The sequence below is a fragment of the Nelumbo lutea genome, chromosome 5 (genome assembly GCF_056320005.1).
Source record: "Nelumbo lutea isolate HS-2025 chromosome 5, American lotus-T2T, whole genome shotgun sequence".
In the NCBI taxonomy this organism is placed as follows: domain Eukaryota; kingdom Viridiplantae; phylum Streptophyta; class Magnoliopsida; order Proteales; family Nelumbonaceae; genus Nelumbo; species Nelumbo lutea.
This window is the reverse complement of record NC_142688.1, coordinates 13,082,564-13,109,925: the sequence shown is the minus strand read 5'-3', so window position 1 is coordinate 13,109,925 and position 27,362 is coordinate 13,082,564. Positions and strand designations below refer to the sequence as shown.

Here is a 27,362-nt window from a genome sequence, read left to right as displayed (position 1 = left end):
TTTCCAACCTGAGCCTAGCCCTCCCTGTAATTTGATGCATTCGGGTTGGTCAATGAACCCACTCTAAAATTATACATATATAAATGCATTTATGAAAATATATATACATATATTTATGTATGTATGTAAATATATATGCAAAATATATATATATATATATATGTATGTAAATATGTATGCAATTTTTAAATTACATTAGTGAAAATTGGCCAATTTGGGTCAGCTTTCGGCTTGGTTGGTTGGTTTAAACGATTTAAACTTAAAAATATAAATATAAAAAATTACAACAGTACTATTGAAAATATAAATTAAAAAATTAAATTTATAATATAAAATATTTTAGACTAAAAAATATGGGAATTTCCCACTTTCTTGTATTAGAAAAAAATTATATTTAAAATATAAAATATTAATATATATGGTCAGGTCGGTTCGATTTTGGTTAATTTACAGATGGCCAAACCAAAATTGATGAACAACCCTAACTAAAATTAATTATTATTGTTATTTTTATATTACAAAAATATTAAAATTAATATATAAATAATTATTAATTATAATATAAAACAATCATCTACTTTCATGTGTTTCTATTATTCACACGGGTTTCCATTAGTGGAATATACATATAATATAAGGTAAATTTCTTAAAATACCCTTATAGTGTAGCTAATTTACTTAAGTATACGCTTGCCGCTTACCGTTTGAAAATTGACTGTTGCTATCCCTATTGTTATCACTAGCGTCCACTAGTGATAAAGAAACTCTGGTTAATCAAAGCCCTAACCTTTCAAACCCAACGATTTCTGTCTCGCCTCCGCCTCCATCTCCTTTTCCCTTCCCTACAAATCTCATTCATTCCTCCCATTCTATCTATCACTCTTTCTCAAACCATAAAGTGGGATATAAGTTCTCTCTGCACTTGCCGGAGCAACCATTCAAAAGAAATCGATGGACAAGTCCGTCAGCTCTACACAGTCTGCTAAAGCCGCTTGCTCTCTTTGGTCATTTAGCTGAGAGTTGATACGGTCCACGGATTTTGTCAAGAGCAACTGCAGGACATCTTTCCAACATTTCATGACTTCCCTATGGGCGCCATTTAATGGCTTCTCTGTACCAGCAGCAACACCGCTTTCCACCATTTCATTCCCACCTCTTGTTCTTCTTCTTCCACTGAAGTCGAAGATAACCCAGTAAGGTGAACCCACTAGAGTATCGATGAAATTGAAGACAGCCTAGTAAGGTAAACCCGCGAGAGCACCAACAGGCCACCGCCTGATCAACAATGGAGGACGAGTACCGGTACTACCATCTCCTTCTTCGTTGCTGTCCAGGTCCGATTACCCATCACCGTCATTAATCCTAACTTCCGAAGCTTATTATCCCTCTCCCATGTCTGCCAGAGCACCGACTGACCACCGCCTAAGCAACAATGGAGGATGCCGAGACTTTCTATCTAAAAGGAAGCACTCTTGGGTTTTACAACAATGGAGGTAGAAACGGACGAGACGAGAGGAAGAGGGGAGTTAATCGCAGAAAAAAAAAATGAAAGCTTCTCTGTACAGACGAGACGAGAGGAAGAGGAAGAGGGAGAGTTAATCGCACACACACAAAAAAAAAAAAAAATGAAAGCTTCTGTACAGACGAGACGAGAGGGAGAGAGGGAGTGGGGGAGCAGTTGAAGGAAAGTGATAGCAAGGCAGCCAGGCAGGGGAAACAATCGCCATGTGGGAGTTTTCAAACTCAAACAGCAGCGTCGGTGCCGTGCTGGCTTGAGAAATGGTAGAGTGCTTCGCAGCCAGGCAGGGGAAGCAGTCGCCATGCGGGAGTTTTCAAACTCAAACAGCAGTGTCGGTGCCGTGCTGGTTTGAGAAATGGTAGGGTGCTTCGTTTTTCAGGTGACTGTGCACAGTCGAATAAGCACTCTCGTCTCGTCCATGGAGCAGTAGACTGACCCTTATTCACCTGATTTGAGCAGCCGTACGAATTCAGATGTGCACAGTCGCAGCCTTCGAACTCAAACAGCGGTGCCGGTGGCGGAGACTCCCCTTCTCCCCCTCGAGTTGATGCTAGTGAGTGGCTCAACCTATGAGGGTACTTTAAGGCAGACTTGAAGACTTACATGATGGAATTTTTGCTTTGGCATTTTTTAACATAAAGGGTAATTTTAGGATTTTTTAAAGTTACAGCAGTCACGTGATGGCACATTTGAATATATTAGGATGGAAAATTAACGGCGAAGGAAGATTTAGACAATTATAAAAACGGTAGGGATAACGACAGTTAATTTTTAACTAAACTATAAGGGCAATTTAAAAAATTTATGCTATAATATATGTGTATCATGCCGTGCCATGTCGTGCTGGTCCGTGGGGCTTAAAACCCTAATTCAGTAGGCACAGGGTTCGGACCGGGCCGGGCCGGTGGATTGACAAAATAAAAACGAGGTAAATAATTCTAGAAAATTAGGAGAGAGGTGTGCGTGCTCGATCAGTTTTTGCTGTCAGAAATGACTTGGGGGAAGAGGAATCGCAGCTTCACCTCATTATCCTCGTCATCATCTTCGTCGTCTGAGGAGGAGGAGGAGGAGGAAGAAGAAGAAGAAGATAATGATGAAGATGATGATGGTGATGATCATTATCATGACGACGACGACGACGACGATTATGAAGAAGATACGGGGGGGACGTCTTCCAGGTATTAGTTTTTAATTTTCTCTAATTTAGTTGTTTTAAATGGAACGATGAATTTTGTGCATGATCACCCTTTACTGTGTTAATATGAGTATCTTCATGTGGAGGTCAGTGACGATGTCAGCGATTGGAATGAAGATGAGGAAGCGGATCGCGGCTCCGACGATGATGTTTCGGAGACGGTAAAACCTCTCGACGACGAAGCACGTTGCAACAGAGTCATCAATATTCTCAAAGGTTAGGTTCTTTTGGCTTTTTGTTCTCTTGAATTCGAAATGCTACCAAGTTTTTCCAATAATCCGCCGAACTTCGCTCTTCTAGTCTTCTTAGAATGTTTGATTCTGTAATTCGAATTTTGGATTATTTGTATTCTTTTAACCCTCTTGCCCCTTTCGGAAAATTAAAGCAATAGTATATTCTTTCTTCGCGAATCTAATTCACTTGTTAAATATCTGTTAAATGATATTACTGTTCTTAGAATTTGAAAGAAGGAATCGGCATACTGTAGTGGGGAGTTGGAGATGGTTTTTGGAACTTGGAAGACCGAAGAAGAAATGTCGTAATGTTCAGTGCTTTATTCTGTTGTGATTCTCACCAGAAGCACAAGGTTGTTAGGTTTTTTCTGAGTCTTTTAAAAGGCATTATCATTGATTATACAATTTGCTTTGATTATTATCTCATTTAAGGTATATTTTGACAAGTGGAAAGAGTTGGGTGACAGATAAGGTAGCACAGATAGCAGACATTGCATCCTTTTTCCCCTTCTTTTCTAGTTCCCAGTGGAAAAGTAGGAACTGGTTGTTCAGTAGGTTAATGGGTAAATATCAGGTTTGGACCCAGAGCTTCAATATCAGCCCTCACAATTGTCACCAAACTAAAACAGTTAAGCAAATATAACAGCTAATATGTATGTGTGTGTGTGTGTGTGTGTGTGTGTGTGTGTGTGTGCATAATTGGCATTATAGTACCAAGAACTATGCAAAGCATCCCTTGCTCTAGTGAGTGCCCTTTCCAAACTTGCATATGCTCTGAATGAGTGTGGTCAGACTTGGACCAGACTGGATGGTTGAACAGGTAACCCAGTGACCTTTCTCTGTCCTGGTTATTTGATGGTTTTTCCATTGTCAGAACAAGCCAACCAGCCGATTAACCAGTAAAACCATGACTCGGTGATCTTTCCAGTTTTCTGCTTGGTCCAAGTCTGACAACATTCCTCAGACCCTGTCAAAACTCATTTTGGATGCAGCTTTTCTGGCTAGTACCAAGAGAAGCATGATTAGAGTGTAAGCAGTACCTAAAACTTGAGGCCCAAGGTGCACCGTAAACAAAGTGAGGTGTCACTTTTGAAAATAAAAAAAAAAAGGAAAGAAAGAAACATAATGCACTAGGATTGCAAATCTAAATTCTGAAAGAACAAAATATTTCAGAATCCTATTAGCTCAATTGGTTAGAGTATCATGTTATTAATGTGAAATTTATAATTTTGTATGTTCAAGTCCTACATAGACTATTTAAACTCTGAGCGTCATAGCTACACTCTACAATATAGTATTTTATGTATTCAACATCAAATACAAGGTCAGTTCATCAAATTATAGCAACAAAATAGGCAAGGCATACCCAGAAAAATGAGCATCACCTGTGAGTGTGAGGATACAAAGGCAGCCCAGTGCACGAGGCTCCCGCCGATGTTGGATCTGGGGAGGGATAGATGTACGCAACCTTATCCCTGCACATCCAGAGAGGCTGTTTCCAAGATTTGTTCCCTGGCCACCAGGTTGCAAGGTGTATCCTTGCCTGTGAGGATACACCTTTTTAAAAGAATTAATTAATGATGTTACCTAAAAAAATATTAATCATTATCATTTATAATGAAAATTGATTTCTTTTTTTTTTAATTTCCATGAACTTTTATTCATCTCTTCTTTATGATTTGTTGACTTGGCCACATTTTCTTTGTTGGCTACCATACTAAGATTCTGTCTTCTTTACTCTCTAAGATTTGATCCCCAGAATTTGACTTTTTTCTATTCTTTATTTCAAATATTGTAATGCAACAGTGAGATTTGTTAATATGCCTAATGTTCTGTAGGAGGGGATGATCTACATGCACTAAAATTAGAAGAATGCAAAGCATATTTGCGGAAGCATGGCCTTAGGTTAACAGGGACCAAAGCAGTTTGTGTACAAAGAATTCGTGAACATTGGAGGTAGTTGTTTTATGCAGAAAAATATGCTTTCAACATGTATATTCATATTTTCTAGGACTGTGATCAGAAACTGTGCATCATTGCTGCTTTAGGATGAATGACCTCTTTTTTGTTTTTTATTTTCCCTCTTTGATTTTTTCTCTTTGTTTCTATAATTCTTCCATTGAAAGTTGATAGTTTCTCATAACAACATTTTCATAAGAGGATTACTTAGGTCAGGATGGGGGAATATCTTGGGCAGAAATTTTGCTTAATTGTATAACTGTACTTTTGTGATTTTTCATTTTTTTTTTTGGATATTTAGAAAAGCTTTTAGAGAGCTCTTGATTGGTAATGTTCATCAGCTCAGGCCTGTATTTGACGTAAAAGAGAATGCAAGAAGGCTACAGAGTCTAGTCTACCTGACTGAACAGGAAGGAGATGAGAGCAGAAAACACTACTTAAATGTCTGGCTGACAAGATAGTAGGAACTGGTACAAAGAGGAACAAGGTCTCTATTTACAACAGCATAAAAGAGGAACACGGTCTCTATTCACGAAGTCTAGGAAGAAAGATTAAAGATCCATGGTGCAGTAGTCTGCCTGCCAATGGTGTATACACCATATGGTTCAAAAACTGAAACTCATTGCCAACTATCAACTCATAGAAGAAAGAAGTATTTTGCTTGGTGGATCCACCACATATCTCATACCCATGCACACGTTGTATTTTTTTTTTTTTATCAATAACAAAACTTAAATTTATCAAAAAGAATAACTAGTTACAAAGAAGGGGAGATAAACTATCTTAACTCCCCCAACAGAGGCTACAGCCCCCAAAAAGAAAAGAACCAGAATTACAACTGAGCCCAGAATATAGATTCCCTAATCACCCCTTGCTTGGCTAACCCATCAGCAAATGAGTTAGCAGATCTCTTCACTCAGCTGTACTTTATTTCCATACCCTTAGCCAGCCACTTGAAGTTTTTCTTTTCATTGCTGTAGCTCCATAACCCAGCCTTGTCTTCTTTCAACCACCCTACTACCACCACCGAATCTCCTTCAATTACAAGCCTCCTAATGTTCATTTCCTTTACCCTTTGGACACCTTCCAAGACTGCAAAGATCTCAGCCCTGAGCGAGTCACCTACCCCAATTGGGCCTGAGAACATGGCTGAGACAGTCCCATTCTCATCCCTGAACACTCCCCCAATGTCAGATTGCCCAGGGTTCCCTCTTACTACTGCCATCAAAGTTCCACTTTATAAAACCAGTGGGGAGAGGGATCCAATACAGACTTAGACCCTTTTTGACCTGGGAAAAGCTAGCAATCTCTTTCCACTTTCTCAGCAGATCATCCACAATAAAGTCTATGAATAAACCCAAAGATTTTAACCACTATACCACCCTTATGTGGATCAGTTCTTTTACATTTTCAATGCTCTTCTCTTTTTCTGAGAAGATTCTTGAGTTCCTTTCTTTCCACATTGACTAACACACAACACTTAGGCATCTCCACATAATCCTACCCTTTGTGTGTGTGGCGGGGGGGGGGGGGGGCGGGGGTCCACCTACACCCAAAAGGGAAAATGCCCATTCCCAAATAGTTTTAGCAAGATGGCAAGAAACTAATAGGTGATAACTAGTCTCCCCATTAGCTTTGCAAAGAGTATATCTATGAGAGGGTAAATAGGTCTTGGGTCTCTTTCTTTGAAGTAGATCACTACTATTGATTCTTTCTAGGAAAGTTTCCCAACAAAAATCCCAACCCTAGGAGGAATTGGCTCACATCAAATCTCTTTAACAAGGAAAGATAAACCTATGAGGCTGGTTGGTTGAGTTAAGATTTTAAAGAAAGAGACACAAGAGAATGAGCTCGAGGAGGAGGGGTTCAAATTCTAGTGTCTTCCTTTATGGGGTTCAAGAACACATTTTCAAGAATACCTAGGAGAGTCAAGGTGCTGTCCAAATCTGAATCTCTAACAGCCCTTCTCAAACCCAACCCCAAAGCTTGAAGATGAAGGGACAATAAAAGAGATGAGCTCATTTTTCAGGTCAAAGAGAGCATACAAGGATGGAAATTGGTCCTTCAACGGGGAATCCTTCGCCCAAGTTTGTTCGCAGAATTTTACGAGGTAACCTGAGTTTAAGTCATACCTGATCAAGGAGGAGAAAGCTAGTAACAAGTCATGGATGGCTTTCCAAGGTGAAGCACTTGTAGTTCTTGTTAGAATTCCAAGATCCCATCCGTTGTCCTCAAGCCCGTGAATGTTAGCCACTATTTTAGCCCACAACTTCTCCTTCGCTAAAGAGAACCTCCAACCCTCCTAACTTCTTACTTCTAATCACCACCTCCCAACCCACTCGATGGTCTCTCTTCTCCTCTCTTGGCTCCCATAACAAGTCTTTCATCAGTTTTTCCAATCTATTAGACACCTTTTTGGAATCTTGAACACTGACAAGAAATAGATGGGTAAATTGGCTAAGGTAGCCCTAATTAGTGTGACCCTCCCCCCAAGAGAAAAATAGTTCTTCTTCTAAGAGGCAAATCTCCTCACAAATCTTTCCTTCATCTGATTCCAAAAACTTCCTTTTTTCGGGGTTATCTTCCAGGGGTAATCCTAGATAATTCAGGGGCCAACTTGAATCTACACATCCTGCTAACTCTAGACATTCCTTAACTTCCCTTTCCTCCATATTCACTCTCACTATACAACTTTTTTCAAAATTCACCTTAAGGTTGGACATATCTGTTCAAAGAGTTGTATCACCATTTTCAAGTTTCTGATCCATCTCAAGTTACCTCCTTCACAGAAAAGTATTGTCACCTGCAAATTGTAATTGGATAAGTGGAATCTCCTCCTTTTCTAATCCCCACCCTTTTAATAAATCCCTCGAATATGCTCTGTGAATCAACCTTCCTAGTACATCTGCAATCAAGGTAAACAAGAAAGGAGAGATTGGATCTCCTTGTCTTATTCCCTTGTTGGGAAAAAATCTACCACTGTCCCATTTACCAACACAGAGTAATGACAACTCCTGACACATCCCATGATCCATTTACACCATCTTTCCCCAAACCCAATGTTAACCTTCACTTCCTTTAGAAAGAACCAATTAACCAAGTCATAAGCCTTTTCTAAATCCAGTTTGCACACTACTCCCTTCTTCTTGACCTTTTTGAAATTCTCTATACTCTCATTTGCAATTATTATTTGATCAGCCATCTATCTCCCTTTTACAAAAGCTCTTTGGTTTGGTGCATTAATAGTGGGTGGGACTTCCTTTATCCTTAGAGACAACACCTTTGCAATTATCTTGTACAAACTGTTTACCTAGCTGATTGGTCTGAAGTCTTTTGGATGAGAGGCATCTTTCTTCCTTGGGACCAAAGCAATAAAGGTGGAGTTCAACCTAGGATTAATTACTCCCCTCCTATGAAATTCATCAAATACTAGTATTAGATCCCTCTCCAAGATTTCCAGGCAACCTTAGTAAAAAGCCATTGTGAATCCATCCAGGCCTGGAGCTTTTGTTATGTCCATGGAAAACACAACCTCCTTTATTTCCTCCAATTCGAACTTCCTTTCCATCCTTTGTCTGTTTTCTGCCCCTAGATTTGGTTAGTTCAACCCTTCTAACCACACCCTCCCACTTAAAGGCCTTCTAAATATGGACTTAAAGTGATCTATAAAGGTCCTTGCTATCTCATCCGGGTGGGGTAAAATTGACCCCTCAACTTCCAATCTTGAAATAGAAATCTTTCTTCTCCTTCCATTTTCCACAGTATGAAAGAAGCTAGTGTTTCTATCTCTCTCATGCAACCATTTGCATCAAGATTTTTGCCTCCGACTGACTTCCTCCTTGTGCAAGCAATCCTCCAATTGCCTTCTCAATCTCCCTCTTTGATCCTTGGCTCCCTCTTCAAAATCTCCCCTTTCCTCTTTCAAATCCAATTCCTCAATATGACCATCAATATTTGCTCTCTTTCTTCTAGTCTACCAAATTCCAATAGGTTCCACTCCCTAATCTTTACCTCCAAAAATTGGAGCTTCTTTTGAAATCTCATGCCTTCCCATTCCATTGAAGGATTACACTAGTTCCACCATTCTTTGACTTTCTTAGTAAACCTCGGGTGGAGTAGCCACATTTTTCAAATCTAAATGGAGAAGGTCCAATGCTCCTCCGTTCTTCCCTACAAATCACTATGGGCTAATGATCTGAAGTGAGCCTAGGAAGTGCCCTGGAAGTTAAACTCCCCTAGTGTTCTTCCCAATCTGTTGAGAATAGGAAGCTATCCAATTTGGAACAGAATGGATTTGATCAGAGATTGGACCAATTGAAGGTCTTGTGAGCTAATGGGATCTCTTTAAGCTCAAAAGCATCCACAAAGAAGTTGAATTTCCTCATATTTGTTGTCACTCTCTGATTAGGGTTGTTAGTTTCCCGTGAACCTAACCACATTAAAATCCCCACCCACACACCAAGGCCTTCCCATAATCCCCTAACATCACCCAGTTTCTCCTACATTTCCTTTCTTTCCCTATACTCATTTGGTCCATATACATTCATTAACACCCATTCAAATCCACTCTCTGCTTGCTTGAATTTCATAAATACTGAGTACTTGCCAATTAATTCCTCCATCCCCACAAGCACATCCCTCTTCCACAGTGTCACAATCTCTCTTGAGGATCCCCAAGATGGAGCAGCCACCCAATTGATCCCCCAAGCTCTCCATACACTTTTTGCCCATCTGCTATCAAAATTCATTCTTTTGGACTCCTGAATTCACACTACATCTGGGTTATACCTCTTAATCACCTCTTTTTTCGTTGCTCTTGAAAACCTGCACAAGAATATTGCAATATACCTAGCCATCAATCTCCCCTTTCCTCTTCCAAGGCACCGATTTTCAAGGGCAAGAATATTGCAATATACCCGGCCCTTTTGTTTCAGGTACCTAGGAAAGAGGATTCATGTAGCTGACCTATAGTTGGGATAAGGTTTGGATGATGGTGATGATGATGATGATGATGATGATGATGATGATGATGATAATGATGACCCAACCATTTTGTTCTAGCAGTCTCTGTTTCAAGTACCTGAGATGAAGTAATTGCCCTACAGAACCAATTAAATTCAGGCTTAGTCACTTGAAGCCAGTAGATTCTGATTAACACATCTCAGTGACTTATAAAGCCTATGCAGCTAGCCTGAATCTAGTGAGGCCATATTGGTATAGAGTATGATTTGAGGCATGGTAAAGAGTATGATTTGAGGCATGGTAAAGTTTGGAATCCTAACTTGGCTTTTCTAGTTTTTGTCTTTATAGAATACAAGTTAGATCATATAAAAAAGTGCTAAGCCACAAGTAAAAGTGAAAAATAAGCTTTTCCTGTCGTGCATTCATATTTTACTAAGCAGAAAAAAATAAATAAATATGAATTTTTATGAACAAACTAAAATAAGAATTTTTTGGCAAACTTATCTCGTATCAATGTCATTAAGAACAGAATTATTGTTAGGAGAAACAGGTGGAGGCTACATGCTAGATGGAGAAAAGGTTCGTGGAGACAGGAAGATAGAGAAGAAATCTGAAGGTTGAAGCTAAGGTTTTCCTGTTTGAGGAAGAGAAAGGTAGAGGAAAGCTGAGTCTGAAGATAGGGGAAGCAAGGAGGGCTATGGTTCTTTTGTCTGGAACAAAAGTAGTGAAATGGTTGCAGAAGTTTGTGGAAGGGGCTAGTTTGAAAGGTAAGCAAAATAACAGTCAAGAACTTGCAGTTGATGAAGGTAAGAAATATACTGTTGAGAGCAGAAAGAATGTGAAAGGGTGATACATAGCTCTGGCTGAGTTCTTCAGTGGAGGAAAGAAACAGCTGGTTTGTTTCCCAGCAGGAAAACAAAACCAGGGGTGGAGGGATGTGAGTAAGGTGCTTCAGGAATTTTTGCTCCGTGGAGTAACAAGAACAAAGGAGAGTTCAGGAAAAGAAGATGGAGTGGTTGAGAGAGATACCTTAACTGGAAGCATGGAGCAGGGATGTAATCTTATCAAAAGCCAATGGTCAATGCAGGGTTTTGGATTACTCGAAGAAGGAAGAGTGGGAAACAAATTTATAGTAGGGCAGGGACGAAGAATGTTGAATGGAGGAGAGTTGCAGATTATTTAATATTGAACCTGAAACTGAAGCATGAGTTTATTTTTGACTCCCTTTGAAGCTGAAACCTGAAACTGAACCTGAGACAGGAAGCTTGAATACAGAGGTTCTGTTCTTAGAAGAAGAGGGGACTGTTGCAGACTATTCCAAGGAAGAAACAAGTACAGGAGGCGCTGCAAATGCTGGACAGCTCCGTCTATCTCAAACTGAGGAAGTCAACATAATCTCTCAGGGCTCTTGGGATTTAAATGGAAAAACTAAACCCTCTCTATTGAACTTGGATAAGGATGAACCAGAAAGGGGAGTACTGGAGTCGGGTTTTCAAGGGAGTAAGTTAGATGTTGCTGTTAACTTTACCATGAACACTTTACAAAAGTTCCCTTGTAAGGAAATGACACCAGACTCGGTCGTCTTTGGCAAACTAGCTTCTCAAATGCTCTCCCTAACCAATCAGGTATGGTTGTCAGTTTATTTGTGGATACTAACCAGTGTGATATGCCTGAAACAGATGTACCAGCATCCCATCCAGAATGTATGAAAAAAGTATGCTTAGAGGTCGAAGAAGGGAGAGTTGGGGAAGGCAATCTTGAAGAAAAGAGTAAAGAATTAGATGAAGCCTGGAGACTGATTTGCAGAGTTTGAGTTACTCAAACAAAATGAAGAATATATGGATGGGTTCAATGAAGTGATCATGGGTAGGGAAAAGGAAGGGGATGACCCTGTTAGAGGAGAACTTCAGACCTCATTAGTGGAGGTTTTTGGTGAGGGGGGTCAGGCTGATGCAAGGGCTGAAAGGAGTGAACAGGTGGAAACATTCAATAAGAGGAGGGAGGAAAAAAAGAAAAAAAGGTCAGAGGTGGAAAGATTAATTTGTGACAGAAGGGAACTTAGAGTTTAGTGGTAGAGGAGATAGGAGAAAGGGATTGAAGTAAGGAGTTGTGGTTTAAGGTTGAGGGTGTTCCATTGGTTTGTGCCTATGAGGATAGTTAGCTGGAATGTTAGGGGTTTAGGGAGTGCAAGGAAAAAGAGGGTGATTAAGGACTTACTTAAAAGGGAAAGGCCTGGCATTGTTATGTTTCAAGAAACAAAGTTGTCGGAGCTGGATAGAAGATGGATGAGGAGTGTGTGGAGGTCTAGAGGAGTAGGATGGATTTCAGCCCCATCTTGGGGAGCCTTAGGGGGGATTGTCACATTTTGGAAAGATGATGTGGTATAGGTAGTGGAGGAGTTAATAGGGAGATTCTCAGTTTTCATCAAATTTTTAAGAATGTAGAGGATGACTTCACTTGGGTGTTAACTAATGTCTACGGTGCCAATAATTATAGAGAAAGGAATGACATGTGGGAGGAACTGTATGCAATTCAAGGTTTATGGGAAGGTCCATGGTGTTTATGAGGGGGTTTTAATGTGATAAGATTTTCTGAAGAAACTAATAACTCCCAACAAACCATCACAACTAGCATGAGAAAGTTTAATAGCTTTATTGCTGATTGTGAGTTAAAAGAGATCCCACTAGTGCAAGCTCGATTTACTTGGTCTAACTTACAGGAAGTGCCATTGTGGTTGAAGTTGGATAGATTTATCTTTAACGTTGACTGGGAGAACTATTGGGGAAACTCGGTGTCTAGAGCTTTGCCTAGGGTGACCTCGGATCATTGTCCTATAAGAATAGGTGTGGAAGATTTTATCAATGGACCTAGACCCTTTATGTTTGAAAACATGTGGCTAACCCACCCGGATTTTGTGAATAAAGTAAAATTTTGGTGGAATGAGGAATTGAGGGGGACAAAATGGAAAGGGGTAAGACTTCACAAGAAACTATAGAGGATAAGAGCCAAAATAAAAGTTTGGAATAAGGAACATTTTGGAAGACTTGAGGAGCAAAAAGTGAATCTAATCTTTAGGATAAGAATGGAGGAGGGGGAGAGAGTTCTGAGGGGACAGTTGAAGAATGACCTAAAAGAGGTTCTATTGAGGGAAGAAATAAGCTGGAGGCAGAAATCGAGGCATAGATGGATTAAGGAAGGTGATGGGAATACTAAGTTTTTTCATGATGTAGCAAATGGGAGGAGAAAAATTTGTGGAATTCACTAACCAGGATGATATTACTAGGAAGTTTATGGAACATTTCAAATTGATTTACAGAAAACCCTTGGAAGAGAGGAAGGAAATCGAAGGGATTGATTGGTCAAGGTTGAAGGAAGATCAAGTTAGGTGGTTGGAAAGAAACTTTGAGGAAGAAGAGATTAGGAAGGCAGTGTTTTTGATGGACAGGTCCCAAGCTCCAGGACCAGATGGTTTTACAATGGCTTTTTACCAGGATTGTTGGGAGGTCATAAAAGATGGTCTTTATGAGGTTTTTAATGAGTTCGCAGAGAAGCATATAGTCAGTCGAAGCATTAATTCCACATTCTTGGCCCTAGTTCCAAAGAAAGCTTATGCTCTCCATCCTAAAGATTTTAGGCCAATTAGTTTGGTGAGTGGCATTTATAAAATCCTGGCCAAGGTCTTGTCTTTAAGAATTAAAGAAATCCTCCCCTCCATTATTAGTCAGGCTCAAGGGGCTTTCATCCAAGGGCGTCAGATAATTGATCAGATTTTGATTGCCAATGAATGTGTGGAAGAGATGAAGAGGTCCAAGCAGAGAGGCTTTGTTTGTAAGCTTGATATGGAGAAAGCCTATGATTTGGTGGACTGGCAATTCCTACTAGAGGTTTTGAGGAAGTGTGGGTTTGGGGAAAGATGGTGTAGTTGAATGACTGGTTGTGTTAGCTCTTGTCACTATTCCATCCTAGTAAACGGGGTGGTGAGGGATTTTTTTCTAGCTAGTAGGGGAATCAGACAAGGGGACCCACTTTCACCCTTCCTCTTTACCTTGGTAGCTGATGTGTTTAGTCGAATTATCACTAGGGCTGATAGGGAAAATGTGATAAGGGGTTGGAGAGTAGGCATAAATCGAATTCCAATCACTCACCTTCAGTTTGCAGATGACTTGATGATCTTCTGTGAGGGAGGTTTCGGTGAGAAGGTGGAAAATTTGAAAGAATTTATTACAGTTTTTGAAGGAGTATCTAATTTGAAAATCAATCTAGGAAAAAGCTGCATAGCTGGAGTAAATTTAGTTTTTGAGGAGGTTGAGGCGATTACAGGCTGTCTTGAGTGCTCCATTTCCTCCTGGCCTTTGTCTTACTTAGGGCTTCCATTGGGAGCAAACCCTAGGGAGTGTAGGTTCTGGACCCCAGTCTTGGAGAAGTTAGAAAAGAGACTAGTTGTTTGGAAGAAAAGTTATATCTCTTTGGGTGGGAGGATCACTTTGATAAAAGCTACCCTCATGAATCTACCTACCTATTATCTCTCTGTCTTTAGGATACTGTCTAGGGAAGCAAAGAAGTTGGAAAAATTGATGAAAGATTTTCTATGGGAATCGGGAGAAGGTAAAAAAGACCATTTAATTAAGTGGGGGATTGTGAGTAGAAGCAAAGAGGAGGGAGGATTAGGGCTCGGGAATGTGCTTAAAAAGAACTCAGCTCTGTTAGGGAAGTGGTTGTGGAGATGGCCTTCGGAGTGGGATAGACTCTGGCACAAAGTAGTGAAGAGTATTCATGGATGTTCAGAGAGTGGTTGGGATGCTGGTGCATCAAGGAGGGCTAACCTGACCACACCTTGGAAAGCAATTCACAAGGTTCTTCCACAGTTCCTTAGCTGTGTCAGGTATGATGCTTGTTCAGGTAATTCTATTCGGTTTTGGGAGGACATTTGGGTTGGAGATCTCCCTTTGAAAGACCTTTTTCCTTCATTGTACTCCGTTTCCTTGTATAAAAATGAGCTGATCTCAAAATTCCTTCTGTCGAATTTATCCTTACCAACTTTGTCTTGGGATTTTGGTTTCCGTAGAGGATTAAGGATTGAGGAAATTGAGTGTTTGTCTACTCTTCTATATCTCCTTGATAAGGTTTGGTTGGATCCCTCAAAACCTGATAAAAGGATTTGGGCCATTCACCCCAAAGGATCTTTTTCTTGTGGTTCCTTTTTCAAGTTCCTCTGCCAATCTCCCTCTCATCAGAGTTTCCCTTTCAAAGAAGTCTGGTGTAGGCCGTTCCCCCCCAAGGTTATGGCTTTGTGTTGGGAAGTGTGGCATGGTAAAGTAAACACGATGGACAACCTACAAAAGAGAAGACCCATCCTTTGTATTTCACCAAACTGGTGAACTCTTTGCAGATCTCATGGTGAGGATTGTAATCATCTATTTTTATCTTGTAGTGTCACTGCGGAGCTCTGGGCTTGGCTTCCATCTTTGTTTGGGTCTAGTGGGGATATGCCAGCAGAAGTAAGCATAATCTTTAACCCTTCTTTCTTCTCTTGGCCCCATAAAAGAGGAAGGAAAATGTGGAGATGCTCACGAGCAGCATTGTTATGGACAGTATGGGAAGAAATGAATGCCAGAATCTTCCAAGAAAAAGGAAGAAGCAGTCAAACCTTAAAGGACTGCATTTTGTCCAGGTCTTTACATTGGTTAAAGACTCTAGAATTATTTAACCATTTTACTTTTACTGATTGTTGGAAGGATTGGAAGTTGGTAGCAAGCTGTTCCTCCTACAGGGGAAGGGCAGTGACTAGCTTGGTTCTTTGAAGCTGAATTTTGATGGGAGTAGCCAGGGTAACGCGGGTCCCTCTGGGATGGGAGGTGTATTGAGGAATGAGGCTGGAGAGGTCTTAATCTACTCTGGCCCTTTAGGAGTTGGGAGCTCTATCCAGGCAGAACTGCTAGCTGCAATGCAAGGAATACTTCTTGCAAAAGAAGTGGGCGTGGAGCAGCTTCTGATTGAAGGAGACTCTAAGACAGTGGTGGACTAGTTAAATAATCCGGAGGATGTCACTTGGGGCTACAAAAACGAGTTAAAGAAATTCAAATGGCTGACAGGAAATATGTCTATAACAGTACAATGGGTTGGGAGATCAGCTAATGCTTTTGCTGATGTCTTGGCAAAACAAGGGATAAATAGGGAAACATTGTTCTGGGCACAATTGTAACTATTGTTTTAATTTCAACATTCATGTTTTCTCTGTTATAGTTTGTGTATTTGCTGTTTGGAGAGGCTGCTCCTTACGCCTCTAAGGGGACCTTCTTGTATCTATTCATTATTTTAATGGAATTGATGTTATTTATCAAAAAAAAAAAAAGAACAGAATTATTGTGTTACCTTCTATGCATTCCAGGATAAAAGATGGAAATGGTGAAAGATTGTATCCAAGGTCATCCTTTGCTATTGACTGCACAGGTTGAGTGATTTGTATGTGCACTTTCACATCTTCTCTTTAGATGCAGTAGCATTTATTAGGTACAAACTGAGAAGTCCATTTATGTTTCAGGTGATGTCTGTAAAGGTGATATTGTTCTGTTCAAACAGAGGGTTTATGAGAGGTACATAGAGTTTCCTGCTGCATGCAGGGGCGGAGCTAGGAGTTTTTATTGAGGGGGGCCAAAACCTAAAAAACATGGAGGGGGGGGGGGGACAAAAGCTAGGAAACATGGGTAGGGGAGCTAAAATAAATATAAGTGGAACTTAAATAGATTTTATGGGAATCTTGAAGGTATAGGGGGGGCATGGCTCTCCTCTGCCACCCCTTGGCTCTGCCCCTGGTTGCATGTTTTTTCCTTTACTCTTTTCTTTGCAGTCTGTGAACTTATTTCACTTTCCACTATGATGTGTAACTCTATTTACTTGTACTATGATTCAAATAGATTTGACAAGGTGACAAGGAGCAGCAATGCTATCGGGAGGCGAACCATTGCTGGCAGGATTTTGAAGGAAAGTTATGGTGAAGCCAAACAACAGCATACATTCACTGTAAGACTGATTTGGGGGGATTGGCCGATTTGGGGAACCAATAAATCTTCTTTGTTTGGCCCTGAATGATGTTTTCTGACCTGAATGTATGCCACTAATACTGCAATTCTAAATATCTAAGTTCTTTTCCTTATACCCCTTACAAATGCATCATACACCACTCATGGGCCAAAATGTCACTTCAAGTTTGTCAGTACAGTGGGTCCCACACCCAAGATTTGCGATATGTGTTACATTTATAAGGGGTACAACCGTACAAGAAAAAGAAAGATGTCCTTGTTTTTCTCCTGCTAACATTTCTGTGGGCTGCTTATTTCGTTTCTTAGATATTCCATGTTTTTAGTCAGTGATTATTTCTTCTGTGGTTTATAAGGTTGAAGTACTTTGGAGCAAGGGTCCAAAGAAATTGCCACCTTTATTTCCTTTGCTTGTCAAGGGCCGGAACCTCTATAGACTGAAGACATTCCGACAGGTTAAAACATTAATATATATGGATACTGAAGCAGCTTTTCTTGGCATTGGCTTATTATGTCTGTTGATTTGCTTAGCATGTTACATATTTTGTTCTAGCCCTGGAGTAATGAAGCAGAAAGAGCTAAAGTTCTAGCTGAGAAGCACCAGAGAGGAACAGAAGCAAGGCATGTCAGAGCAATGAAGAAGTCTCGATCTGCAAATGGAGGTTTGTTGAAACAAATTCTTCATGTCTATTCTATGTGTATGTATGGCTTTCTTTTTTTAACTGCAATAATAGAAATCTCTTGGTTCTAACTTTATCTTTGTTCATTTAGGTCCTAAGCACCGGAGAAATTCCCATTATACAAGGACTCCAAAAGAGCCTCAAAGGCAGGAATCTTTGCCAACAACCACATTGCAAAAACAAAAGCATATTGATTGCCGCAGAAAGGCCCCATTTCTCTGACCAGAAAAAATGAAAAGAGTATCAAAGCCAAGATATTCCAAATCATCAAGGAATCTTGGATCTTACAACCCTGCCAAAGATGGAGTTCCTATGCTTCACCAATATACCCATTATGGGCTCCACCTCCCCATGAGGATGCATTCTCTAGGGTGCATGCTAATAGGGAGGTGCACCATTGTCCTGGTTATGAGGTCGGCTCGGCTTCAACTGCAATGAGAGTGCAGCCTTCCAGACCTTATACTAATCCAACAAAGTTAAGTGTCAACCTCCCCCCACCCCCAAAATGTTTGTCTCAGTTCTGCGCAACGGAATCACTTCTTCCCAAGTCATAGCTTATCAAAGGGCTTTGAAGACTTGCTGATGACAACTTTTGAAAAGCTGTTTTTTTTTTCTTTTTAATTTTATTTTTGTATAGCTCTGTTGAGGGATTCACACTTCACATGTTGATGTCTCTTGTTCTTCCAAGTTTCCAAAATCTATAGAGGCTTTGGACTAGAAACTTGGGGAACAGTCTTTTTCATTAAATTCTGAAAGCCATTGGTTCTTAATTCTTCTGGTTTGGTAGAAAGAAATGACTGATAGTCCTGTCGTTCAAGTCAAGAATCAAGTAATGGTATATGGTATTGTGGAAGAGCATCCACCAGTTATCAATATTGGTCCATGTAATTGCGTATGGTTTTGATAATCCAATGCTCAAGGAAACGGCGGAATTCTTTTTAAATATCGCGGTTCTACCTCTTATATGCCACTGCCACTCGGCTGAAAAACTTGATATGCATTGATATTTTTACCATTCACCAACTTGATGAAACCCAATAGTCTACGTCAAATTACAGATGATGAAGTGATCTATGGTTTATAGCTTTAGCAAGGGCTGATGAATCCAACTGCTTTGAGTCTAAGACAAAATCCCATTTTAAAACCTACCAACATTTTTATCTAGAGACTGCAGAAACTCTATTGGACACATTAATTAGTTCAATGACGTTCCTCGGGATCGGGGCAGGTTTTATAGAAGTCATCTGGCTGTAATTGGGTTGGATTTAAGCGACTTACCTTAAGCCAAACGAAGTTCAATTTTGTTGCATCAGATAATATACTCTATAAAACCTAGTTAAATGGATGTTGATTCGCTAGACGTGCATTGAAGTGCCAATTTGCCATAAAAATGCAAGTGCAAGTCGGTTGTATGGTGATGGTGGCCTTCTGTTCTGTTATTGTTCTTATAGAAATTTGCCAATTTGGCAATGTTCTTACCTGTTATTGTTCTTATAGAAATTCATGTTCCAAAACAAGAATTTTATTTCTTTCTTTTTAGGAGTAACAGATATGTTTGGAAAATTGTTTTTTGATAACGAATTTTGGTTTTACAAGAACAGAAATAGCGTTTGGATAATGAAATTTAATCCATTGAACAAAAAAATTAAAAAACATCAACAAATACCAGACTTGTTTTTTCTATGAAACTTAATCCATCAAACTAAAAATTTTAACCTTTGACTTCCTTTTTTGGTACTATACTTGTTGATGCGTTCCTAACTGGAAATGCCGTCAGTGCTTTCTACCGTTCACTCGCCATCCAATTGGAGCTAAGGGAGTCCCTTCTGAGATTTGCAGTGGCAAGTTAGAGTTCATTGTTGAACGAAAATGTTTGGTAAGACTTCTTACTATCATTTAATGCAAAATATCCAAAATACCCCTTCTCACATGGGAATCGTTAACATGTGTTCGTTAATAGGGGTTAATGTCGTAGGAACCTTGCGTTCCTTGGGAACGCTTTCTTTGGGAGCGTCAATTTTTTATTCCCAAAGAACACATTCTTTGGGTGCTATTTTCATGCAAGAACATCTTTCTTTTTTTTTTTCTTTTTTTCTTGTACCAAACACATTTCTGCTCTGTGTAAACACCAGGAACACATGAAACGTTCTCACGAAATGTTGCCAAGCAGGATGTTAATGTTCGAATAAAACATCCTTGGTGCACATGAAGAAATAAGAAAAATGAGGGTGTTTTTGTTAGGGAAAATCAATGATGTTGGTTAGTTAAGAAATAAAAAGGAGAGAATACAGTTTCAACGTGCTCGTAACAGCCAAGCTTCAACACAATCAACTTTTTGTACAATATGTTATCCGGCTAATCTGAAAATGTGAATAAGGAAACCATTGTTTACCTTTACAGGCACAAATGAATATGAAATCCATGGTTTTTAAAACCAACCCGGAGATCAAATCAATCAGGGGTCTGATTATCAGGTCAAATGGTTGACCCATTGACAAAAATAAAAAACGGTCAAAACTGTTCAAACATTTCAAACAGTTAACAACCCAGCTCAGCAGTTTGTTGACCAAAGTCAATATTTTTTGAAAAAATCAGGTTTTGGGGGGAAATGAAACCGGTCACCTGACCAGTTCCCGGTTTTCCGGTCCAACTGTCCAGTCCGGTTTTGAAAACAATGATGAAACCCATGGCATTTAACTTTCACATCCATTACCAGAAACCAATCCGTGGCAACAATTGCTACTGCTACCGTGGTAAAATGATAAGAATGTTGAGATACAAATGAAACCCATGGCATTAACCTTACTTTCTCCTACTTGCTACATGCTTCAATACTGAATTCTGTTGGTATTGACAATTTGACACGAGTCAACCAATACAGTTGTTGCAGCCACGGTTTTTAAAACCGACCAAGAATCGAAACCACCTTAGCTACCGACTTTCAAGTCAACAGTTCAACTGCCCAGTCTGAATGGTCCAATGGACGATTCATTGTAATTTAAAAAAATAATAATAAAAAAAAAATAATTAAAACAAAAAAGTCAAAAAACCGTTGTTCAGGTCTATGGTTCAATCACCTGAGTCAACATGTCACTGACCAAATCAATGGATTTTGGCAAAGAACCGGGTCAGAGTGAAACAAAACCAGTTGCCTGGTTCAAAGCTTGAAACCTGAAACGATTTTAATGTTCCACCAAAAATAAACGAAACGATTTTAATGCGTGAGTTTCACCCCTTTGAAATCGCGCAATACGCAACTTTTGCGGATCGCAAGTCTCAAATACTCAATGATCAATATTTTGAACGATGCTCATGATGAGCTTACAGTCTGAACTCTGAAGTAGCGTAGTTTATAAAACCAAGCTACATACTCATGGAGAACCTGGAATAGCAGTCCCAGGGCAAAATTCTTTTGAATTTCCCTTATGTTAGAATAGTCCATATCTCCTCTACAGCCAAGAAGAAAACCAGCAAAGGAGATTAGTTTGCTTCATGCACTCTAAGTCAGAAACGCTGTAACTATTGAAACATTTAAAGGAGCTCTTCGGTGACAATTTGCCTCCCAGGAGCGGCCGCATGTCACGTTTCAAAGACAAGTGAAGCTATTAAGCAAAGGAAATGGTGGCGGATGAAAGCCAGAGCCTTGGCATTGTTCGGCATTACTCAGAGTAAAGTTCTAGGAGGATGTGCGACACAACCAACAAGATTAAACTTGAATAAAATCATTAGAATTCCATGATTACGAACTATGCCACACGGACTTAGGATGTTCTCAGAGATTTGGTTTCAGGAGCATATTCTATCATAACAAAATTAGCAATTACGATATACAAACCATGATATCCAAGTATGCTTACATGCCTAGCACTAGCATACTAGTCAGCAATATATACGGGTACAACACCGGATACTACATGGACACTTACAGTGTATACTTTATAGCATTAACACTTACATGTAAAAACAAGTTATACTACAAAAAGATCTGCATGTGTTAGAAGCTTAATTAGATTTAGCATGACAGGCGTTGAGAAATGATGCTAAGATTCAAAAATTAGATATAGAAATATGGCATATTAAAGCGGACAAGTGATTAGAATCTTAGAAAATTTAGTATCACCATCTCCCACACGCACATCCTAGTTGGTTATTGGTATGTGTATCTGGGCATCATTGGTTGTGATTTGTGAAATGGAATACTGTATCCAAGACATCAGATGAGCTGTATAAGTAGTTGGTAATGCCAAGCCCTACAGCTTCTTCACAAGGAAAGGCTATATGTAATCTGGAATAAGTGCTTTTCTCCTATCTGGTGAAGTTCTGTTTTCATCCCCAATGAGAGTGAAGCAGCTAAGGAAAGGGCAAGAAAGGGCTATTGCCCAATGCCAATCCTGACTATCCAAGGTCTTGAGAGGAGTGGACTGGACACATACCTAACCTTTGGCACATTTTTGTACAATGTGGCCACTGTAAGATTTGAACCCGGATTTGTCATCACAAGATTTTTCCATCACACCAAGCAATGGCCAATGGCCCCTAACAAAGCAGTAAAGGAACTCCTTGAAATTTGATGAAGGATTATACAAATCTGAGACCCCAAATCCTATAATCAGTTAATATAGAACCACCACACCTACTTCCTGTGAAACCAATCTGAATGAGATTCTCATTCCTCAATAACTGAATCTCTCCGATTAAGTATCATTCCACACTGCACACTCATATGCTGCACTTATTTTCCAATTGAAATTGCCTTATGACCTTATGATTTAAATCCTGGTATGGATTCTAACCTACCTTTTGGAATCTCCAAATCTGATACAATTTTCAAAGTTTGGGCATGTCATGCTATGATTTCTACATGCAGAGAAGAAACCCTTTTATAAAGCAGCATGGCAGTCAACACATCTAGGGATGTGCCTATGCATCTTGGCCAATCAAGGTAGGTCATCAAGAAGGGCAATATATAGATTCTACCTACATGATTGCAATTTATATATGCTTACTAAATCTCAAAAGTAAAGAATTGAGCTACAAAGTGCACAAACAATAATGAAGAATATAACTTCTATGTTTTTCCTTCACACAAATATCCCCCACCCCATCTGGTACCACCATAAAAACCTTGCTCATGTAGATAGTTATTTATATTTATTTTTTAAATCGGCATATATAATTAAATAGGGCAATAGAAAAGTCAATCAAAATTGATATTAAAAGAAGAGCTCAATTGCCAACTATCTAGATCCCAACATAGTCAATAGGGTTCTGACTTCTAACTAGGCAAGTCAATTGCCAAGGTAACACTTTAACCACACTGCTTGAGAGCTAGGCACAGCTTAAGTAAAGACTTATCAGTCAAATACATTCCTGAGGAGTATTAAGTCTTACCAAGTTGCTATATTCCCTTTTAGGCAGTCTTCGTTACAACAGCAGTCTATATCATTGAATAAGAGTCTAACTTGGTAACCCATAATGTAGCAACTCTATTCTAGGCTCTCTTGAATCTACATGGTCCTCCGAAGGGCCTATACCTGATTAAGAATACAGGCTATCTCATATAAAGATCAAATTCATCTAGAGAGGAAGTTCAAAAATCAAAATTGCTTGAATATAGCTTCCAAATTGAGCAATGGATTGGTAAGTCCAGTCTCCAAACCAATTCCTGTCACTCAGCTAACATTGCCTAGTAAGCCCTCCTACCCCCACCATTAAGTGATAATCTCCCACTCACTAACAAAGTCCCCTTCTTCACAAACATGGTCCTCCATTTAGAACTAGAAAAGAAAATGCCCTTTGAGGTGATATCAAAAAATAAGTTCTTCATGACCATTGCATCTAAGATGGAGTCTCAAGCAACAACATGATATCATACAATGCAACATGTGCAAGCAGCTTAGAAAAGGACCCACGATGGGTTCAGGTCTCTACATTGGAAGTGAGATTCCCATCCAAACTTCCAAAGACATATAGCAATGGCAGCTAACCAACTGCCCAGTTGACCCACCAAAACGATAGAAGACCATGTTGATCACTGAACCTACACCTTAACAACCTCCAGAAAGAAAAGGCAACCTATACCATATGCCAAGTCCAACAGTAACAGGATGGGTAAGGCAGCAAGACCTTGTTATGAAGAATGCTGACAAAAATATGGCACATTGCAAAACAAAAGAACGAGTGGGAAATTGAAAAAGGAAAGAAATTAGAAAAGAGGTGTGTGGTTACACAAATGAGGAATTATTGTATGAATCCTTCTCACACAGAATTACTTCCAACTGGTTTCAACGTGACCTACAACCCAAGTTGAGAACCAGAGGCATGTTGGAAATCAGTTTTAAACTTCAAGTTGAGAGTCATCATTGAACTACATATAACTACCACATAGCAACTCCAGTAAAATAATTTTTCACTTTGTCACATGATCAAACCAACAAGAGATCAAGTTTGTATTTTGTAGATTTGCCTTAAAGGATGCAATTATATGACGGGGAATAAATCTCATAACCAAGTTGTTACGTTGTTAGAGTTGAACATTAAGTTGAATATATGAAAACATATCAATACAAGATCGAAAGAACTCCACTATTGTATGAGTAATGAAGTCTCTCTAGCTAAGGTTGTATGGGTAATGATAGTCAATTCAATCGACAGAATTTGATTTTTCTCACCTTTCCATTTTCTCCTTCCTACCTTAGTTTGCCCCACTAGGACAAGTACAGAAAAGATCCATTAGGACTGGCCCAAAAAGCTACGTTTCTAGTGTAGATACAAGTTGGAAATAAAAGAAAAAATAATAAAAAAAAACACAGTTATCATCTAACAATGGCCTAAAACTAGAAGGAAAATACATTGTTAAGGAGAAGGGTCGCAGCAGTATAATCCTTCCATTCAAAGATGGAAACATCTGGAACGCCTTACCTCGATGGAAGCCGTTGGTGTAGATCATCTGCCATTGCCTGCCTCAAGCTTTCTCCAAAATAATAAAATGACTTCTCATTCTCCAACGCCCTTGCAGGAGGCCCGGTCTCCTCCGGTTCCTTCCAAATTGAGGGCTCAGGCTCCCTTGCAATCTGACATAGATTGTGCAAAACGCAGCAAGCAACAATAGTTTGAGGTGCATGGTTAAGCCCGACATTCAAATCCTGCAGAATTCGCCACCTCCCCTTGAGCAACCCAATGGCATCCACGACAACGGACCGTCCCCTCATTAGGGCAGCGTCGAAGGAAATCTGAGCCGGCGTTCCAGTGCCATTCCAAGAGAAAGGCGTGAGTAGGAATGACAGCAATGGATAACACCAGTCGCCGACAATGTACGGGCGGACGTGGTGGCCGCGAACATTGATCACCTTATCCCAGATGATATCAGCCGAGGTAAGACGATTGTACAATAGGCTGTCTCTAAAGTGAGTGGCATCATCGGTGCCGCCGGGGGCCTTGACACAAACGTCCCAGAAGATCTTCTTATGGTCGGCCACAACCTGAAGGAGGACGGCGGGGAACCCATTGCGGCATCTATAGGCGGACGGGTGATTGAGGAGCTCCTGATCGGGAGGGAGACGATGGAGCTTGACAGGGCTACCGTCGATGGCGCCACACATGTTGGGTAGGGAGGTAAGTTCCTCGAAGGCCTGGGTGGTCTCGTGGAGGCGACGGCGGCTGACGGGGATCTTGATGAATTCCGGGTAGAGTTTGGTGGCCAGGAGACGGGTGACCGTATTGGTGATCTTGGAGACCAGGTACGGGTCGAGGTAGTATCGGGAGGCTATGGTTTTGGCAGAGTAACCGTGGGCGAGACGGGAGAGGACCATGGCGACAGCGTAATCTGTGGGGAGGGAAAGGTTGGATTGAGCGATGTAGGGTTTTAGCTTATCGACGACGGTGGTGAAGACAGGGTATGAAAGTCCGTAAGAGGATCGCCACTGGGCATCTCGCACAGGAGCTTCCATGGTCCAAATGTGCTCGGTGGAAAGGGCTCGGAAGGCAGAGACGCTGTAATCGGTGGGGTCATTGCTATTAGAGTTCTTGTTCTGGTCGTTGGCAGCAGAAGAGGAGGATCGGAGAGAGGCTGCATAAGAGAGGACGGAGGCGATGGTGAAGAAGAGGAGAGGAGCAGCAGAAGTGGAGGAGAGGGTAGCAGTCGGAGAGATGCCGGCGGTGGTGGATGGACCATGGGAATCCGATAGGAGAGAGGAAGTTGGGTCTAGGTGGTTGTGGAGGTGGAGGAGGTTCGATAGCATCAGCAAGAACGATGGATCCATCGTCATCTCCCTCTCGCCGTTGCTTATTTCGTCGGGAGAAATAATGGTTTCATCGGGGTCGAGCTGCGAAGCTACACAGGAGAGAGGAGACTAGGAGAGGAGAGAAGGAAGAAAGAGAAAGTAGATATTGCCTGAAAATTAGTCGAAGTTAGGTCGAGTTGAGTTGTAGTTACTGTGTGCCTATGGAACCGGCCGGCTTGGATTTTGGACTCGGTACTTTAAACTCAATGGGTTAGATTGAACCGGTGACTCAATGGGTTAAGTTGAGGGTTATCATTGAGTTTGACCTGGTTCATGTTCAACCCCACCGCCGCTCTAAGCCCGTGGAGTGTCGTAGCTATGGTTGATTTATGTTTTATGTTTGAAAGCAATTTTATTTTTATTTTTATTTTTATTTATTAAAATATTAAAACTCGGTTGGAAGGAATACAAATATGTATAGTGTAAATACATACAAATTACAAGATTTTGCACTCTCCTTCCAAACTGAGCCTAGGATGAATGCAGATACGATGGTAAAAAAACAAAGGTGAATTTAGGCAGAGAAAAGTGGGGGAAACCTGTTATACTTTTTCCTACATTTTCATTCAAATAAAATACAGCCAAAAGGAAAATGAGATAACGTATAAAGTGGTATGAGATTCATTTTTTCTCAATAACAGATACACCAAAATTAAAAAATAAATAAATAAATAGATGAATAAAATGCCATTCAATGACCTCTAAAATTAATAAAATTAAGCATATGCTAATGCTAGTAAATATATTAAAAAACCAATATCACATACAGAGTATATTTTAAATAAAAATCACCCTAACTTTTTTGGGTGGAAATTGTGAATGCTAGATCATTAGTCCAAAACTACGTGGAGTGTGGAGTAAGATAAATGCCTCCTTTAAATTTTGAAGAAGGATATATATATGTTATTATGGCTCATTTTAGAAAGAGTATAAATACATAAAAAATAATACAAAACATAAGATTTTTCACATTACATATTTGTATTTATACTTTTTTCAAATTAAGCCTTAATTTGGGAAGTGCAAAATTTTGTATTTTGTATTATTTTATATTCTTAAACCTTGTATTTATGCTATATATACTTTTTTTCCGAACTAAGCCTTGAAATATTGAAGAGAGTGGAGTTGTTAAATTTTCTTTGGAACTGGGTTCAAAGGGACCGGGCTGGAACTCAGTTTGGCCTGGTCACCCCTGGTTATAAATTTTATTTTTTCAATTAACATGCCGATTTTAATTACTGTATAATTAGCATTCCCTTACAACCCTTAGCTTTACGTTCAGTTCAGCTAATCCAATCTCTGTCCAGAAATGGGCCCAAACCTGACTCCAGTGGGCTGCCTGAGAGAGCTTAGGCTATCCAAATATTCCTTACAGCCTTTTTATTGGTGTAATTATCTAACTTATATAAGTTAAAAGTTACCAATCATCAGTCTGATTAGGTGTCAATCCTCTCGGTTGATAATTCATGGACCTGAACCCGCACCTCCACTTTTG

The 27,362-nt window shown here is 40.0% G+C and overlaps 2 protein-coding genes across 3 annotated transcripts; one reads left to right on the top strand and one right to left on the bottom strand.

The window, feature by feature from the left end:
- Nucleotides 1-784: 784 nt before the first annotated feature.
- Nucleotides 785-18,458, top strand: LOC148850428 (zinc finger CCCH domain-containing protein 62-like). 2 transcript variants are annotated; one of them, XM_088944542.1, is made up of 9 exons: nt 785-2,697; nt 2,806-2,930; nt 4,786-4,903; nt 16,257-16,318; nt 16,410-16,461; nt 16,783-16,888; nt 17,262-17,360; nt 17,459-17,567; nt 17,677-18,458. In XM_088944542.1, the coding sequence occupies exons 1-9, from the start codon at nt 2,510-2,512 to the stop codon at nt 17,805-17,807; spliced, it is 990 nt and encodes a 329-aa protein (XP_088800668.1). In that variant the 5' UTR covers nt 785-2,509; the 3' UTR covers nt 17,808-18,458. The 2 variants fall into 2 exon arrangements, with proteins under 2 accessions (XP_088800668.1, XP_088800669.1); XM_088944543.1 differs by lacking the exons at nt 16,257-16,318; nt 16,410-16,461 and having other exon boundaries at nt 2,128-2,697.
- A 5,759-nt stretch (nt 18,459-24,217) lies between these two features.
- Nucleotides 24,218-26,035, bottom strand: LOC148850427 (PIF / Ping-Pong family of plant transposase). Its single transcript, XM_088947174.1, has one exon. The coding sequence runs from the start codon at nt 25,850-25,852 to the stop codon at nt 24,503-24,505; it is 1,350 nt and encodes a 449-aa protein (XP_088803300.1). The 5' UTR covers nt 25,853-26,035; the 3' UTR covers nt 24,218-24,502.
- Nucleotides 26,036-27,362: the final 1,327 nt, after the last annotated feature.

Bases quoted from the DNA above. Each gene is read 5' to 3' on its own strand.
- LOC148850428 (XM_088944542.1), top strand. From the start codon at position 2,510: ATGACTTGGGGGAAGAGGAATCGCAGCTTCACCTCATTATCCTCGTCA. The intron at 16,889-17,261 runs GTAAGACTGATT...GTGGTTTATAAG, and splicing joins AACAACAGCATACATTCACT to GTTGAAGTACTTTGGAGCAA. The intron at 17,361-17,458 runs GTTAAAACATTA...ATTTTGTTCTAG, and splicing joins GACTGAAGACATTCCGACAG to CCCTGGAGTAATGAAGCAGA.
- LOC148850427 (XM_088947174.1), bottom strand. From the start codon at position 25,852: ATGACGATGGATCCATCGTTCTTGCTGATGCTATCGAACCTCCTCCAC.